The sequence below is a fragment of the Acinonyx jubatus genome, chromosome D2 (genome assembly GCF_027475565.1).
Source record: "Acinonyx jubatus isolate Ajub_Pintada_27869175 chromosome D2, VMU_Ajub_asm_v1.0, whole genome shotgun sequence".
Classification (NCBI taxonomy): Eukaryota; Metazoa; Chordata; class Mammalia; order Carnivora; family Felidae; genus Acinonyx; species Acinonyx jubatus.
The window spans coordinates 2,248,771-2,267,133 of record NC_069393.1 but is presented as its reverse complement, the minus strand read 5'-3'; the positions used below and the strand labels follow the sequence as shown (position 1 = coordinate 2,267,133).

The 18,363-nt window shown below is 55.6% G+C and overlaps 1 protein-coding gene across 5 annotated transcripts in view; it reads right to left on the bottom strand.

Annotated features, from left to right (window-relative positions):
* Nucleotides 1-2,224: 2,224 nt before the first annotated feature.
* Nucleotides 2,225-18,363, bottom strand: part of TRIM67 (tripartite motif containing 67) — a 56,674-nt gene continuing 40,535 nt past the window's right edge. For 2 of the 5 annotated variants that reach the window (XM_053207026.1, XM_027046928.2), the window contains exons 6-10: nt 16,488-16,633; nt 13,805-13,943; nt 12,155-12,458; nt 9,334-9,496; nt 5,884-8,196 (exon numbers count right to left, since the gene is read on the bottom strand). In XM_053207026.1, the coding sequence (XP_053063001.1) occupies nt 8,131-8,196; nt 9,334-9,496; nt 12,155-12,458; nt 13,805-13,943; nt 16,488-16,633 (818 nt within the window). In that variant the 3' untranslated portion in view covers nt 5,884-8,130. Of the gene's footprint in view, nt 5,796-5,883; nt 8,197-9,117; nt 9,497-12,154; nt 12,459-13,804; nt 13,944-16,487; nt 16,634-18,363 lie in introns of those variants that run through there. The other 3 variants (XR_008292034.1, XM_053207024.1, XM_053207025.1) reach the window with 3 other exon arrangements.

Below are 18,363 nucleotides of genomic sequence, written 5' to 3'. Positions count from 1 at the left end.
TTTTCCAAGTTTATTTTGAAAGGCAGTACTTGGCAGAATACCTACTTTGGCAGTTTTTAAAAAAAATTTTTTTAATGTTTGTTTTTGGGAGAGCTGTCAGCACAAAGCCTGATGTGGGGCTTGAATTTGTGAACCGTGAACCTGAGCCAAAGTCAGATGCCCAACCAACTGGGCCACCCAGGCCCCCAGAGAGTGATTTTTTTTAAAGGTGTAGAGGATCCCAAGCCTGACAAAGCACCAGGAAATATCTGAAGACCTAGAGGTGACCTATCAGAGCAGTGACCGGGACAGTTTGGTTCCCCTTCTCTACAGGCAACCCAGGGTCCGAGGCCACCCCACCCACCCCCGCCTCCACCGGCCTCGCAGCTCAGACAGCTGAACGCTTGGCCAGACTCTGGACCAGAACTGCAGACTAGTCCACTCGGGAGAAGCATGCAAGTTCTGAGTTTAAATTACTCACCTCGCTTTGCTTTCATCTTTTAATTTACTGAATAAATACTTAAAAGAGTGGTCTTGTTACCACTGGGCGCTCCAGGAATCCTCAGATATTTAGGGACTAAGAAAAACTTGTACTTTAAGGGCTAGAGAGCAGGCTTAAGATCACACTTTTTATTTCCCCATCGATGGAAGTTTCCTCTAGCAAGATAGCAGCAGAGAGAAGCCGCCATGAAAACCAGTCATCCAAAGAAAGACGGTTATGACTAAGATTCTGCCAACAGCCACAGAGGGAACAGACGGCTTCCGTGCTGTGGGTACGTGTTTCCTTACTGTCGTCACACTGCCATTTCCCCTTTGCAGGGGTGTCTTTCAGTCCCCGACGCGTCTGGTGGCTCAGCCATTGTTCCACACGACGCCCTGCCTACCGTTACTCCCAGTGACCCACTTAGGGACCTGGAGGTTCCCGTCCCTACAACTCTCGGCCCCGGACACCTGGAGACCCTGCTTCCCAAAGGAAGAAGCAACACAGCACATGTCCCGCTGAACCAAAGTTGTCTAGGCAAGAAGAGCCACCACCTCGCAGGGGTGACCTACCTTTGACCATCGAGAGGAGATGAGGCTTCCGTCACCCGGTGGGGCAGGGAAAATTCTGCACCCAGGTGGGACTCAGGCATCTCTTCATAGTCCTTTGACCTGATTTTGATGGTAAGTAGACAAATGCAGCAACCCTGGGTGCGAAGGGCCTGGTGACCTGAGGCTCAGACCCCCAGGGATGAGGGTCCCAACCACGATTAGCAGAGGCACTAGGTGAGAGTGAAGGGAGCCTAGAATGAATAGGAGAGGAGGCTGACCACGAGTGTCCCTTGCAGCTCCAAGACCAGCTCCAGTGTCCCTGGCCTTCCTCGGCTAAGCTTCCCTCACTGGAATTCTGAAGGAGCCGTATAGACCTGTGGCGCGGGGGGGTCGATGCCCGGATGTCTCCCTCAGATCCCCTTTCAGGTAGAAGAACTTATTGTTCTGAGCACTGAAGGCACAACCTTCAGCCGTTGGCCCTCTTCAGGGATCACCTCACCTCCTTCCCGGGGTGGCCCACGTCCGTGCTGGATCGAGACGGGAGTATTGAACCCAGTGCCCCTCTCCCAACCCAGAGCGGCAGAGGCCTTTGCTGGGTCTGCGTCCCAACCCGATGTCTCCCTTGGCCGGCCCTGCTTCCTTCGCTCCCAAGGGGGTTGATCCACAGAGCCCTTGCTCATAAATGCCCTGCTGCCTCATCTTGGAGTCTGCAACCGCCCCTCCCCAGGTAAGCCATTCAGGGATCCAGCAGCCAACCGGGCAGTGAGGCCGGGCCGAAGGGGCTGCTGGGGGAGGCGTGTGAGATGGGTGTTTGTGAGGACCACAGTTTGAGGAAGGCTAAGAGGTTTCAGGCCGGACACCCCGGGGCTCAGACGGTGTGGTTGAAGGGGCCGGTCGGTCTCCCTGATGCTCATAGGTTATTAGGAGGTCTCCCCCAAATCTCAGTTTCTTGTAACCCCTGACCAATGTTTTATTCACGAATGTACCTTAACCATGTGCTAACTGTTACCAATGTCTAGCCCTGTCCCCTCTTGCGAGAATGAATTCATAAAGCCCCCCTTGTCTGAGATGCACCTTACTCAGAGCCATGGAACTGCTTCAAGATCTCGTGTGCACACGCAGCACAGCCCTATGGCGTCTCACAGGCGCAGGCCCTGTGGGGGAGAGACGGGGTGGCCTCCCTTCCGCCTCCCCTGTCCCAGCTGCCCGCCGCCACCCAGGGCCCGCATGGCAAGAGGCGCGCTGTGCTTCTGGGCAGTAATCCAGACCGGGCCCTGCCTTTCGGTTGTTGGCAGTGTCCAAAGAATTTATTTCAAATCTGCTCAAGACTGTGATAAAACTCAGGTTTTCCAGAAGGCAATACACAAAGTTAACCAACCCCCCAAAGACCAGAAAACACAGTGTTTGCAATTCAAAAAATACAAACGCTCGTGGATACCGATACAAAAATTAGAAAAAAGTTGCTTTCCCCCCCTTTCCCCCCCCCCCCCGTGTTTCCAGTGGAACACGAACACCAACGGGACCGAGAGCTGCCACTGTATACGGACAACTGTGACAGAAAGTGGATGCGATGGTGGGGGGGGGGGCGGGGGTAAAGGAAGGCAGGGAAATGCAAGAACTGTGGACAGCCAAAACAAGGACACAGAGCTTGTTACTTTTTAAATTCCTTTGCCAACGTTAAACAAATCACTCATGCTGAATACGACAAAGTTAGTGGGAAAGCAGCACGTCTACATCATGCATTTAACGTCTTCTGCTTGGCTCACTCCGCGCTTCCTCTTGGTGCCGAGGAAGTCAGGCTGGGGACGCCCAGCCACCGGGCGCGGGACGAGCTGGAAAGGTCTGCAGGCCCTCGCCGTGTTCCTGCTTCCACAGCCACTGGAGGCCGCTTTTCCAGATCTGAAGTCTGTGTTTGGAGTCTCCTCAGAGGCTGCCTGAGGGCCTGGCCTGGTGAGTGGTGCCCACCTTGCGGGGGGGTCTTCCCCAGGACTAGGTTGGGCAGCCCGCGCCCTCCAGACAAGACTCCCCTGTGGGGTCTCGACTCCCAACTCCTGCCTGAAGCCAACATCATTCACAAGGAAAGCCGGGAACCACCCCCCACCCCCCTCTCCAACAGGTAGTGCGAGTGGAGTCCCAGGGCCGTGCAGACTCCCAGCCGAGGGGTCAGGTGCCTCCCGCCTTACTCTTAGACATTGGTTCTCAAAGCCGCTCCCCTGCCGAGATCTTCGGAAACAATGGAGACACAGGATGGGTTGGGGGACGCCTCAGATGTTAGAACTTAAGGTGACCGAGGAGACAGGCAGGTCAGCCTCTTTCTACGTTTTATGGGGGCTTCTGCACACAGATGCCTTTGGGACTAACAATGACAATGTTGACATGTGGCCCGCTTACAGCACGTTGCACCAAAGTACCGTTAAAACAGGCCTTGTTGGGAATGGGAACGTCTGGGGTGTTGCTTTGCATGGTCATGTGAAGCCTATTTCAAATGTCAATTTTCCCTCCTCAAGGCCAGGCAGCAGTGTTAATACACACATGCTCCTGGTCACAAGAGGCTGGGATGGAAGATACCGTCTTGTGGTCGGAGAACATTCTGGAAGGTCACCACACAGGCTTGATTCTTTGAAGGGGACCATTAGCCTAGACTCAATAGATGAGAGACTATATTCTTTTCTTTCAAAAGCATTCCCTCGGTGGGGATACCGAGGCACAGAAAGATATAAGACGTGTGAACCATTATCAAAGCCAGGTTCAAAGACACGAGTGTCTGAGGGCTGAATGCGGTGCCTGAGCCACACATCCTACCCCACACCTACTCTTACCTATCATACAGTCCATTTAAAGCGAAAGCCACCAGGACCCCTTTCTCTTTAAGGAGGAACCTGCCAAGGAAAGTGATCCTTGAAAACAGCTTACTGGCTTACTTGCAAAACAAAAGTAGAGATTTCCCAGAATCAGCAGAGACCCTAAATATCTTCTAATGAGATCTGATTAGATTTTTAAAACCAGATAATAGGCCACAAATCCATAAAGTTCCTGTTGCCTCCAGGCAAAAGCGGCCAAGGAAACATTTGGTAACAAGTTTTGCCTTCTAGGAATGGGGGGTGTCTTCTGGGGGGGGGGCGGGTGGGGGCATCTTCAGTAAATACAAAGTGAGACCTGACAGCTTGGCCTCTGTTGGTGGCTCACCTCCATTTCCCCCTACCTGCCCCGGCTGGCAGAGCACTGCAGGCCTATGGAAGGACAATCCTGGTCTTGGGCAGGAAGGTCCATACATTGTGATACAGGCTTTCCAGGTAACGCTGAAATGGATACCCCAGCATCACCCTGCATACTGACGCATGGACACATGACAAACCGCTAGTGGTTCTCAACCCAGGGTGTCCCCTAGGGGACATCTGGCAATGTCTGTAGACGCTTTGGGTCGTCACCCCTCACTTGGGGGGGGGTGCTACCGGCATCTAGTGTGGGGAGGCCATGGCCAGCCCACAACAATAAGAGAACCCCACCCCCTCCCCACCCCGGGGGGTGCTGAGGTTGAGGAACCCTGGCATCAGCCATGGGCCTTGTGAGAGTGTTTTCCGGCACTCCCGTGCTGAGTCCCCCCCCCCCCCCCTCGGAGTGTTACCTACCCTCCCTATCCTCCCCATCTCACCGCGTGTGGGTGGCCACAGGACAACTGTCTGCTCGTCTGTGCTGAAACATGCCTTCACAGGGGACCGAGCCTTTCACTTGCAACCAGAATTAAGGCTAAAATGCAAATGTCCCCGGAAGAAGGACACGTAGAACCTGCGTTGTGATCCTTTCCTGAGAATCTGTAGGCAGAGGGCACGGGCACCGCGAGGCTGGGCTTTCCCGGGCACTAAGAGCAGGAAGCATGAACCTGTTCCCAGCGTCCCTGGTGAACTCCGGTTCTGCCCAGGCTCACTCTGGAAAGCATGACCCTCCTCACTCTCGGTGGGCCACGAGGCGCCCGAGGGCGCTGTCACAACCACAGAGTTCACGGAGGGCTGAAGATTTCAGCCCAGAGCTATATATAAAAATGTATACATAGTTTTTATGCCAATTACTTTGTGGGTCAGGATTACTGATGTCCACTTTGATTAGAATCATTATTTTCCCCGACAGGGCAGAGAGGGCTGTGTGCAATGTTTTAGCTTTTGCTTTGAATTAGGAGCTAGGGTGCTTTGCGGTGAGTCGCTAGCGGATGCTTAAAAGGGATTCATTCTAAAAGGAAAGGCATATGCTTTGAGCAAACTTGCTCACGAGCAGAGCACGAACCGCGGAACTACGTCAAGGAGGCATTATTTACAATGCATTGGGACCTGACATTTAAGTTACTTTGAATTCTCTTCTCACTGAAACTGCTTGATAGACAAACACCAAGTGATTCCTCAGCCAGCCCAACAAAAGCATCATTTTGATACAATTCTAAGTACAAAAATGCCACCACATTGTAAGGGGACAGGGAATTCGATGGCCAATGAGAAATTCACGACCTGTAGCCTCTGCTCCGAATCCCAGGGGCTTCCTGGGAGGGTGACGTAAGTCAGGCCACAGCCGCTGATGATTCCTTCTTTGTTTGGCCGATCCCTCGAAAACAAGTGTGGCACAGACCTGCCTTCTCTCCTAGGTTCGTTCTTGTCCCTGAAAGGTGTTTTGTGCTGAGGACAGGAGAGGTGGCTTCAGGACAGCCTGACACGGTGCTGCTGGGTTCCTGGAGGAGGAGCAAAGCTGGAAAGGTGCCTGCTGGGGACACTCACGGGGCCTCCTGGAGCTGCTGACCCCTGCAGAGAGGCGGCAAGTTCTGGCGGCTTCCCTCTGAAAAATTACCTTTTTCTTCCTAAAGAGACCGTCCCCCCCCCCCCCCGCCATTTTGGGACTGCTGCTTCTCTCTGTTCCACATTTCCCTCTGACCCCAGTGCTGCCTGTCCCGAGGGTGTCACCAAGTCCAGCTGAACTCCAGCAGCTCCTTTCCAGAGAGGCAGACCCAGGGCCGCCTGGGGAGCCCAGCTTCGAGGATTCTGGAAGCTCCCCAGCCTTTCATCCAGCCCCCGCCGCAGGAAGCCACTGCCACCTTCCCCAGCCACACTCACTCCTGGTGTCACTCCCAGCACGCTGGCCAGTCTTTTCCCAAAGCCGATGCATCTGGACCTGCTGGCCATGCTTCATCAGCCCCAGCAAGGCCATGGCTCCTCTGTGTCCTCCAATCTTCAGGAAGCTTCACCAGCTTCCAAGCTGAGTCCACCCGGAGCTATGGCTAAGGAGTGAAACGGAGAGGCAGGTGCAGGCAGGAGGACAGGCAGGACGCTGCATCCCCCTCGGGGCTCTGGCGGGGGTCCGGGACAGGACGAGGAAGACCTCCGGGTGCCTGAGAAACCACGCCACTGGCGGAGAACCAAGAGGCAAGACCTCAGCTCCACACGCAGGTGGTTGCCAGGACCCGAGCTCGGAGGCCGAAACAGCACCAAGCAGCTCCTGAAGACGCTGGGCAGGTGGCCTAGCCGGCCACGTCTGCCCACCCGGCGGGGACAAGGCAGCCTCGAGGTCCGAGGGTGCGCGGGCTCTGAGGTAGGATTGTAGGATCTGCTGCTAGGGGGGCAGGATCTACACAGCATTGGCCTTGGCCGCTCAGAAAACAAGGGCAGTGTCTACACAAGCAGGTAGAACCGAGTAAACACAGTTGCTGCCGGTTTATGGGCTAAGTTTTATAAAAATCCAATCCAGCAAATGGACAAGGTACTCCTCAACCTCAAAAATAAAATGCTTGATAAAATATATTCTTTTTAAAAAGGAGAAAGTTTCGCCACCAGATGGAAATGGAGGTGGCAGGTGACAAAGAGGAAGAGCAGGAGGGGACAGGAAGGTGCTCTGGGGACAGGACCGCGGCGGGCTCCGGGCTCAGACCCCCGAAAGCGAGCTCTGTTTCTGAGAGATGCAAATGACTCTATGGGGACCTCCTGGGCCCATGAGGGCGCCCTGCTAGGGGGCTCAGCCTGGGCCTCTGGCACAGCCAGGCTCACCCCGGGAGTCTGGGGTGTAAGGGACATGCTGATATTGCTATTTCCTGCCTTCATTAGAGGACCTGCCCATCCCAAGGCAGAGGCACCACTGCCATGGGGGGCCATCTCCTACTTTCATGATGACAGTAGGGTGGGTCTGAAAGAAAAGGTAGGCAGATTCTAAGAGGCTTCCCCAGGGTCCCCCTGGGAGGACCAAAGCCTGGAAGAGAGCAACTCAGACAAGCTTGCAGTTCCAGAAAACAGCTGCCAGCCAGCAGACACGCTTCATGTGGTCACTCCAATTCCATTGTTTTCTTTTGTGTTTAAGGACTAAGAACTGACTGAATGCATTTTAGCAGACGTGTGTGTGTGTGTGTGTGTGTGTGTGTGTGAGAGAGAGAGAGAGAGAGAGAGAGAGAGAGAGAGAGATGATTAATGAAGGACCAAAAGAAACCATTTTAAAGGTTCTCAATAGTTCAGTGGGAATGGTGAAGGTCAGTGGGAATGGTGAAGGTCAAGATTAATGCCCCTTTCTATCGACCTTGGATTAGGTCTGCAAGGGCATAATGTTGTGGAGACTCCAGGACCAAAAAAGCAAAAAGGAGAACCTTTCCTGGAGGAGATGAGAACCTGCAGCCTCGGGACAGAGAGGTGTCCCAGCAAAGGGTCAATCAACACTTGGGGAGTGGGATTCCGGAAGTGCCTTCCTGCCTCTGCTCTCAGGATGCCAGTCTCAAAGTCGGCCCTCCTCTTGCCCCCCCACCAGCAAAAAAGACAAGCTTTGAAAACAGATGGCAGGAAACATAATCATAAACCCCGGATGTCTTCTCCCTCCCTCGAGAAAGTTCCTTCTCTGTGAGCATTCGTAATGTCCAGGAGGAATGAGAGAAACACACACGCAGCTTCACCACCGACCAGTGGCCACTTATTAACCAGCTGCCTCAACAAGCGTGGCCTGCAGACCTGTTCTCACCCTCCAAACAAAACACGTCTCTAAGATACTGAGCGGCTGCTGGGCTGCACCCCTCAAGGCGATCGTCCTGCCCTCGCGGGTCCTTCGACCTCAGCGAGGGATGGTGAGGCTTTTCCCAGACGCCGGTGAACAGCTGGGGCCGGGAGGCTAGTTGCCCAATAACTTTGGCCGCCCCAGGTTTGTTGGTACTTCCAATCCTGTGTGCAGGGTGACCTGGAAAAGACGACCCAGTCAGTGAGGATGGGGGAGGCCACTACGAGAATCCTGAGTGCTCAGACAGCCCAGCGGCCGCGTGCGAGGCCCCCTGTTCGCTGGGGTCGCCACAGGCAGCAGCCTGAGGGCTTCTCTGTACTGCGGGGTATGCTGTTTATTGTCACCCAGTCTCACTAACGTAATGTCCCCGAGTTCATCCTGAGGAGCCGGTCTGGGCCTGGGTTTCCCACCTTGTCCCAGGAGCCCTGGCAAGGCTGATGCTCCATTGCAGCAGGTGAACGGTTCTCATGGTTGTATATTTGTCTCTGCGTTCTTCCCATGGCCTTCGTTCCTTTCTTACATCTGTTATATTTCAGGCTGCCTCAAAGCCCTTTCGTGAGTGCAGGTACAAATCAATCAATCAGTGATTGATGTAGGCCTGTCAGTATTCACAGCCAGGACTCCCAGAGGGAGGAGGGCTCTGCTAGAAGCTAAGGGTAGTGCCCCCACATTTTTCTCCCACCCTCGCCCCCTCACTGAGCTCCCATTTTGTCTCTGTCCACTTGGGGCCTCCCGAGCCCTCGCCAGCCCCCCAGGACTGGCTCCAGCCCTGAGATCTAAAAGCACAACATTCCTGCCTGCTTCAGGTGGGAGCCAGAGGGGGCAGGGAGGGGTGAGAGGGGGCAGAAGGAGACTCAAAGCCCCTGGGACTGGTCTCTCCCAGCCCCCCTGTGCTTCTCCTCTCTGGGGAAAGCCATACCTGAAAGGCCCCAGCACATACCTGGCCATCGGCTCAAGCTGGGCAGGGGGCACTGACTTCCTCCTGATGGCTTAACGAATGCCTCCATCGCACCCGCCCCAGAAAATGGAACCCCCACCTGCCTCCCCCTCCATTCCCTTTTCCCCCCTCCCTCCCACTGTGGCTCCACAAGCTGGCAGCTTAGCGCCTCCACTTATCTCAAGTGAACAAGTACGAACTGATCATGCCACAGAGGACTGTCCCCGGGGAATGCCCAAGGGGAGCTGGTAGGTGCCTCTCTGCCCGGGCGGGCAGCAGTCAGCTTCTTTATAGCCCACATCGTCCAAGTGCACTTCGGAGGCCCCAGCACCCCGAGAGGAACAGCTAGAGGGGCTCCCGCCCGGAAGGGTAAGTGGTACCTGCACGTTGCGGTTGAGGCTGAGGGCTGGCATGAACACCCCATCCACATGGCTGAAGGCTGTGGGGCCCTGCTGCTGCCCGTTGATGAAGAAGGTCAGCGTGTGCTTATTTAGGTCCAGGAGCACGCCGACAGTGGCCCCCTTGCACACACCGCCTTCCGTCCTGGGAAGAGAAGCCCCAGGAAGCCCCATCACTACCACATCTAGCCTGGGATATAGGTGGTGGTTCAGAAGATGCTAGGAATATCCTCACCTAAAACACACAGCCCTCATGGAGGTGCAGGGAGCTGTTCTTCTGGGCTGTGAGACTTGCCTTGAAACGCACTCTCCAGTTAAGGGCCACACAGGAAGACCTTACCCTTCGTGTAAGTTTCCTTACCCCGGAGGGATCGGCTTGTTCAGTCCCTGGTTTCCTGGCAGTCCCTGAGACCTGGGCACCCAGGGAATTGGGGTGTGGATGAGCGGGTCCCACCTGAACACCCGGAGCTTGGAGCCTGGGTAGGGAAGGCTCCTTTGCCCTCCAAGGGAAAGAACTAGCTTGGCACCCTTTATAGTTTTAACCAGCGAGAACGTTGAGATCCACAAAGAGGCAGAGAGCCAGCCCTTCGGGAGATCTCGAGGCCCACTCGACTTCAGCTGCTCTCCGAAACATCCCAGGGACTCTTGAACAGCCATGCGTGGCAGGGGACAGATGCTGAATCTGGAATCAAGTCCCCTGTCCCGAGTTGCCATCCCATGAGCGCCAGCGGTGGAGCCTTGAGACTAAATTGTGGAGCTCTTGATAAATGTCTGTGATCCCACATTCGGCAGTGGTGGGAATTCATATCGGCCCGCGAGAAGCATCTCTTCAGATGCTCTCCCCAGGCTCCCTGGCTGATTCGCTTCCTGTCCGTGGAAGAAGAGGGTCCATCAGACTCCTTTCCCTTAGCTGAGGGCTGAGGGCTGAGGTCTCATCCTCCACCCCAGCTGCTCGGCTCTGATGAGAAAACTATTTTTAGCCTTTCCTGATGGGTCAGGTGCTGATTAGCTGGGGGCTGATGGCATGGCAGAGAGCACAGGAAAGTCGTGAGGAAAACTCGGTGCGCTGACGGGAAAGGCACTTCCCAGGAGGTCAAATTTCCCCAGGGCGGGAGGCGTGGGGTGGGAGTGGGGAGCGGTGTCAGGACCCCAGGACAGGATCCTGCAGGTGGGAAAAGGGAGCTACGACCGGGCTCCTGGTGCTATTCAGACACTGACCGCCGGGTGGCGGTAGAGACCGGCGTGAGGCGCAAACACGTGATTCCCACCCAAGCGCTGGCTGCCCCAGGTTCATGGGCACCCCACCGCAGCCCCCTACCCGGGATCCCTTGCCCCCCGCCCCCCCCAGAACCGGAGGACTCTGAGCCGAGTCCTGACAGCGCCGCTAAGTAGCCCTGTGACTTGGGACGCTTGTTTCACCTAAGCCCTTGGTCTAATGGGTAAAATGGCAATCACAATAGTACTTTTCGGAGGACTAAGGGAGATCATGGAAGTCAGGTGCTTCCTACAGCCTCAGGCACCAAGTAAGCTCAATAACGCTCCGTTATTACCCCCATCAGCCGTGTATCTGGGCATCATTTGGTTTAAGCAGGTAGAGATGGAGCTGGACTCCACTCTTCTGTGGTTTGGGAACAGCGGCCGGGGGTAGATCCAGTGCCGGGTCAGCCCGCAGCACCTGGCAGCCTGCAACACCCAGTCAGCCTGCAGGGCCCAGGCAGAGGGGACAGAGGGACGAGGTGCTACCCTCCCGCAGGCCTCCAGAGCTAGAGGTCACTGCCAGAGAAATGGCAGGTGGGAGAGGTGCAGTCTGCTTCTCTGGGGACCCTCAGGCAAGTCCCTGCCCCAGATCAGGACTCCTGGGGCCAGAACACTGAGAGCCTCCAGGCTCACTGACATGGCCTAGAGCTGGGCCCCGTGAGGTTGGCTCCTCCTGGGGAGATGGCCCTGAGCAGGCCAGGAAGGAGATCGCGCGGGGAGAGGGCAGCTCCAGGTGACTACCATTCTTTATTTCTGGGCTCCTTGGCCAGTGCTGGCCTTAAAACGTTTTCCATCCCCCACCCCCACCCTGGACACACAGGCCGGGTGTGAACACGGAATCCCTGGGTGAGGAGAAAGTAAGCACTGAGCTATGATGGTGGGGGTGGGGGGCCCACTGCCTTCTCTGAGGAGAGAGATCAAGGTGCCCACAAGTCCCTGAAGGAGCCCAGGTATCAGGGACATCTTCCCAGGGCGACCCCAAAGGGCCCATCTTCCTGTGTCCGCTCTGGTAACACCACTCCCAGGGCTGGCCTCAGAGTAAGGCAGCCCTGGCAGGGCCCTTGACAGAGTCCCCGGCAGTGAGCACCCCAACAGTGCCTGCCACGCCCAGGCCTGCCCTTTTGGGGGCACTGTCTTGGGTCAAAGCCCACACAAGGCTGGGCAGTGGGGGGGGGGGTCACTGCCAGGGCAATGGCACCTGCTACGTCTGTAGAGACATGGTCACAGCCGCGAGGACACTGGCTGTGCCCCTGGCTGACAGTGTCTAAAGGGAAATGGAGCAGAAGTGGGAAGGGAGTGGCAGCCGAGGAACCTGGCAGAGCCTGGTCGTGTGGCTGGCCGGGTGACCTGTAAAGCCACATGCCCTGGGGCCACTCTAGTCTCTGTTGCATGCTGTCCCTTGGGCACACACTCACTTCTCCCTGGAAATGGGACACCCAAGTGGCTGAAAGGCCTCCCCCACATTCCTGATGCCTAGCAGAAGGGATGCTGTCCCCCACAGGGGCCTCATTCCCCAACTGCCCCCCCCCCACCACTGGCAACGCACCTGTTGGTGTGGGAGTTGCAGTGCATGAACCAGCTGCGGTTGTTGTCCACGTACATGGCCCAGGCCTTGTCGTCCTTGCCCAGCATCATGTCCTTGACCACGCTGGCCCTGGCCACCCCGAAGGCGGGGTCTGGGTGGTTGTCGTACCGGTCCACGTGCAGCTCCCAGTAGTGCACGCCCTTGGAGAACGCGGCTGTGCCCAGCACCACCCGGTCGTCATAGCTGCTGCAGGTGGCCGTCTGGTTGTCATTGGATAAGATGATGTCCCGGTGCCCAGAGTTGGGGTCAAAGGTGAACCAGGCCACTGGAAAGGAAGGAAGCAGAGTCAGGGATGGGACTCGCTAGCAGTCTCCGACCTGGGCTCGGAGACAGACTCACTCACCCACATCTCCCAGCAAGTTGGCATCCAGCATCACAGACGCTCTTCCCTGTGTGATTCCCAGGCACACACAGGGACACACGCGCACACACGCGAACACACACACACACACACTCCCCGATCTCTGTTCATCCCAGCTCTCGGTCCCACGAACCCAGCCTTGCCAAGGAACGCAGACATTCGAGCCCCGGAGCCCCAAATCTAAATGCATTCTATGGAGTCTTGGTTTCCAACACCCTTCCGTTACGCTTCCTACGCCGTTGTAAGTTAAAGAGGAAGGAGGTAATCCCTGCCCCACTTTGTGGGTGTGGGATCTGAGACCCGGAGCGGCGAAGTGATATAACCAAAGTCCCCACGCTCCATCCTCCTGTTTTGCAGTCGTCCTTCTGTTCTCCGATATCCTCAGGCTGCGGGACGTAAGGTCCTGACTCTAGAATCGTGACCACAGTGCTCAGGGCAAGAACTACTGTTCTGCAGGGCGGAGGGCACCTAAGGGCAGAAAGCTGGTGATCTTCAGAAAAGCGTCCCCAGCCGTGCCCTTGACAACAGCATCTGCCCCTGCCCTCTGTCCCCTGCGTCCTGGGGAGACAAGCCAGGCGTGTCACATCTTCCTCAGGGCAACCGCAGGATGTGCTGGGATGCACGATGACGATAAACAGGATTGACACTATCCTGGGATGCCTGGGTTAGCAGGGCAGGCTCTTGTTGGGACATGTTCTTTATTTACATCATCTCTTCGGCTAAGGACACAGATGACCAACATCCCACTGATGCTGATGTGCTCCTCTTGCCTGAAACCTGAAAGGACGCAGCTGGGTATGTGAGCCATCAGATCTGGGCTCTCGTGCCAGGTGTTCAAGGGATAGTTTCCCACTGGGGGGAAGGTCAAACCCAGGGACTAAGTGGCCTTTTCTCCAGGTCTGTCCTATGCAGTCTCAGTCCCTGGGTCTCCCTGAGCCTCTCACATCCTTGTCTCCTTTCCCACGCCAGCAAATGGGGTGAAGAAATGGCTTTTTTTTTTTTTTTTTTTTTTTTTTTTTTTTGTGGCTCATGAGTAGGGAGAAGTAGGCAAGGGGCCGTGGTGACAAGGGCAGGGACAGGGCTGGGAGGAGACGCATACATTTCGCTGCTGCCGAATTTCCTCCATCCCTTCACTCCCCTGCCCTGCACAGCTGATAGTCTCCCCCCACCCCTCACCCCCTGCCATCCTCCTTTAGAAGCTCATCCGCCCGTGCCTGAATCTGGTCCTCCCCCAGCACCCCAGTGCTCACCGTCAGATGTCTGCAGGACTACAGTTTTACTATAAGGCCCGACGCCGGAGGAGTTGAAAGCCTTGACCCTGGCATTGTAGGTACTGTTGAAGTGAAGACCATCGATGGTGCACAGGGTCTCCTTGCCCACATACACTTCCTAAAAGACGGCCAAGACTGCTCAGGAGGTGCCTCCGTTATTTGGAAAGTTTCTCTTAGCAACATGTTGACATTCAAAGTGCTAGCGCCTCAGCAGAGTTCTTGAACAAGGGACATTTGGAGGACTGGAGGCAGGGTCATAGACCGTGTCCAAGTTGGGCACAAACTCTACTCCTGGCTGGCCAGACCCTCTGCCCGTGAGAATGTGAGGTGTGACGGGGTCTTAGGGAGGCGGGGAGGGATGGCAGGTGTGTAGCCAGCTAGGCAGCTGCCCGAGAATGTCCTACCTCTGCTGAGGCCAGCCAATCAGATAGAACCCTGGATCCCAGGGACACCCACTCCTCCAGGAGGGGTGGAGGTGCAGAAACCCCCACCTCCTTCTTGGTTGTCGGTGGGAATTTAAGCTAGCGAACATGAGCTAAAGCAGCTAAATAAACAAAATAAGCAATACTTTTAAAAGAAGGGTCATCACAGGGGCGCCTGCGTGGCTCCGTCGGTTAAGCGTCGGACTTTGGCTCAGGTCATGATTTCGCAGGTTGTGGGTTCGAGCCCCACATTGGAGCCTGCGCTGACAGTGAGGCGCCTACTTGGATTCTCACTCGCTCTCTCTCTGCCCCTCCCTGACCTGTGCTTTCTCTCTCTCTCTCTCTCTCAAAATAAATTAAAAAAAAAAAAAAAAGAAGAAGAAGGGTCATCACCCATGATGGGAAAAAGTGGACAGAGGAAGGGCGTGACCAAGCACAGGTGGGTTCAGGTGGGTTTGGGCCGGGATCGCTTCTGGATCGAGAGGGGCATTCTGCACCCCTCCCCAACTTCCGCCACCCCTGAGGTTGCCATCTTCCCCTCGTTGGCCCCCCTGCCCCCTGAACGGCTTTGCTCATGGCCTCCTGAGAGGTGAGACATTTCTGCAGGGGACCCCAAAGATCCATTAGTAGGGATTGACTTTGTTCCCCACTCACTTCAAACTTACCTTTGTCCTATTAACTCCCTCAAATGCACAGCCCTGCACCCCGTCCTGTGTCACCATTTCTACTTGGTCTAAAACATCTTTCCTCTCTCGTTGTCTAGGGGGTTCACTCTTCATTTGTTATGCCAAGTCATTAATAATAACAGCTGGGTGCGAGGCATTGTGTAGGGCATTTTAATCCTCACACAACCCTTGGATGTTGTTATTGGTTTGTTGTTGTTGTTGTATTTCATACAGAAGGAGACTTGGAGAAGGTTGGAAACCTGCCCAAAATCCAGATGAACCCATTTGGAAGCCAGGGTTCAAATCCAGGCCTGCCTGCACTGAAAGCCGACACTCTTCCCACTTTAACAGGTGGTTCCTCATAAATTCTAGTCCTTGTATCCAGCTTTTGCTGGTGGCTATGTCTCGGAGGGAAGGGGCCATCAGTATGTGAGCCCTGTGGCTGCTTCTTTTAACATCCGGAAACAGTCTTCCCTTCCCGTTTCAGAAACAGGGGCTCTTTTCCTGGTTTCCAGTCCAGGAGTTCTTTCCAACCTTAGCTTCTCTGCACAGCCACAACGACTGAGGTTCTGAGCCCAGTGAATGATCTGCCATTCCTCAACTCCTCTGTCCCCTAAATTGCCCATATATTCACACAGGACCCAATAATTCCCAAGGGAAGGCTGCTATTATTTCCCCAACGCTTACGTTCTTGTAGGGTAGGTCTCAAACAGAAAATGAAATGGCCTATGCATAAATCCCTTTGAGAGAAACGAAAGGAATATTGATCTTCAGCAAGATTTGTTGAATGGGGCAGCCCCCCAGGAGAAGGGATGTTGGAACTGTCGTGGTTGCAGTGCTTTGTTCCAGAACATCTTTATGCAGTCTCCTCGGGAATGGAAAAGGAGGAGCTCTAAGAAGACCCTGGTCAACAAAGCAACTTGACAGTGACCTGAACTTTGCTGTGTGAAAACTCAGGGAAGGGTTCTTTAGGGGGCCTGGCTTTGGGGGGTCTCTACCGGATGGGGGAGTAGAACACCATTTTCTGGCTCACTAAGAGCCTCTCTTGTCCCCATGACATTTCATCCCTGGAAACACGAAGGTAGAAGTTCATCTTAACCCACCGGCCATTTACCAAGTGGCTGTCCTCACCCACAGAGCACCTCGCCAGGTAGAACAGTCAGTGACCCAGGCGGGGCAAGGAGGGATAGAGCCTTGAGGGAGTGGCGGGGGGGGGGTGGGGGGAGCCTGCGTGAGCGGGGATATCTGGGAAGGTGCTGAGGAATAGCGGGACTGCACTGGTGGGGTGAAGCAGGAAGTAGATCAGGGCAGGGGATACCTTTTCCGAGCTCTTCCTGTGCCTCAGACCTGTGTCAGTCTCTGCAGAAAGGCCATCCTAAACTTTCTCTGTGGCTGTCACCTCTGCCTGCCCCAGCTGTCCAGACGTAGCCCCCGACAGAGAAGCCCCATTTCCCAAGGTTCCAGACCCACCAGCCCTCTGTGTTTGGGCCAACGCCCTCTAGGGGCAGCAATGGAGCCGAGGGCAGTCCAGAGGCCTCTGCCTTAGGACCCCCCAGTCCAGCATCAGGGCCTCACCCGGAACTGGCCCCCGTCGCCGTCATCCAGCTCCAGGATGTAGCCGTCCACAGGGCTGTGGGTGAAGGGCGGCATCCTCCAGGCCAGTGTGACACTATTGTTGTGGGTGCAACACTTCTCCAGCTGCAGCAGGGGGCCGGGCGGCACTGTGACAGGAACAGGAACGGTGGGTTCAGCTCACGGACCCCGGCAGCATGCCAGACACCTGTGTGGACTCTCCTCCCCCATCTCAGGGCCCCCCGGCCCCCAGGAGGAACGGTGGCGCCACCCTGCGGTCCCTCCCAGCCTCTCGCAGGCACACCTCAGCCCCGGGATCTCAGTCTCAAGGCTGGCAGAGGGAGGGTGGGGGCAGCGCGATCTCAGGCGACCGTGCACTTCCAGCCTGTCCTGGAATCTGGGGTGGGAGGTGGGAGAGGCATGGCCCGTGCCTCCACGACTCTGCATCTGGAGCCCCAAGGAGGAGCCCCACCTACCCACTGAGAACCCCTAGTTTTGAGTCTCAGACCCACAAGGACCCCGTGAGGGTTGCCAACAGAGCCGGTTCCAAGTGCCTCGGAGCCACTGCGGGGCCAGCGTGCAGCTGACACTAGGCTGGGAAGGTGCTGGTGGGGTGAATTCAAGGACGCATTTAAACCTTTGGCTGGAAGCACGTTAGAGGCCCAGGGAACCAGAGCCGGGAAGGAGAGGCAATCAGAGTATCCAGTGGTCAACCCTCAGAATCAGGGATTTGAATCAAATGTTATCATGGTAAGTTCTGTCACAGCAAGATCCGGAGAAAGTTTTTATATTCTAGCCTTGTTCCGGCTCCGGAGATTTTAGAAATAAATACAGTCCACACTGACAGTGTTTAAAGGGAAAACTGCAGCATCAGATTTGTAAAACTTCCAGATTTCCATTTGGCTCCTGTTATTGGGGGTGTCTCCCAGATTTCCCCCCATGGTTTAGCTGGGTGCAGCCCTGTCTTACTTACAGACTTGGTCTCAGGGCTGGCTGAGCGTAGCTGACTCCCCCGGGGCTTCGGTTTACAAACAGGTAGGGGTCCCCCTCTATCCCTAGGCTCTCCCACGCCCTCTGTGAATCCCTCCCGGAGCAGCGTCCAGAGCGGCTCCAGGCCTCCACCTTTGGCACCTCAGCTTTCCCGAGCCCCCCTGTCTTCTGCCGCACCCCTGCACACTCTGCCAGGCTCCTCCTGCTCCTCAGCACCACGTCTCATTCACACCTAGGGCAGGCAGCCTTTCCAAACCTGGCCCGAGGTGCAAACCGAGTGTGGGAGGGAGCACGCAGATGTGCAAGACTCCTGTTTCATCTTTGGCGTAAAAATGGCCACACGTTTGGCGGGTAAGGATTTCCTGCGCTCACAGATTCTGCAGGTGTAGCACTCCATCCTTCGATATTCTGGTTTAAAAAAACCAAACAGCTTCCTTGCCTCTCCTGAATGTGGCCTCGATGCCTCTGGAGAGGCGGCCTTTGGATCAGGACTGGTTTGGGCCATCGCTTGCTACTTTGTAACCTGGTGCAAGCCACGCAACTTTATCTGACCCTTAGCCTGTGTCCCTCGTGGCTCTCTGAGCTCACCTCCCAGCCTCCTCCACCTTGTTCATTCTGCTCTCACCTCTGACCTTCTTGCTCTTCTTCTTGGAACCCAGAAAATGGATTCCTGCCTCAGGGCCTTTGCATTTGCCACTCCTCTGCCACCTGGAATGTTCTTTCCCTATATTGCATCTCTCTCCCCTCAAAACATCCCGCTTTCCCCAAAAGCCTCTTTTGGCCATGAGACGATGTATCTGTGTACTGTCTGTTTACTTTTCTGGAATATCAGCTGAGTCTTGTGAGCAAGTGTGTTGACTTGTTCAAAGCGATGTCCTGCACCTAGAAC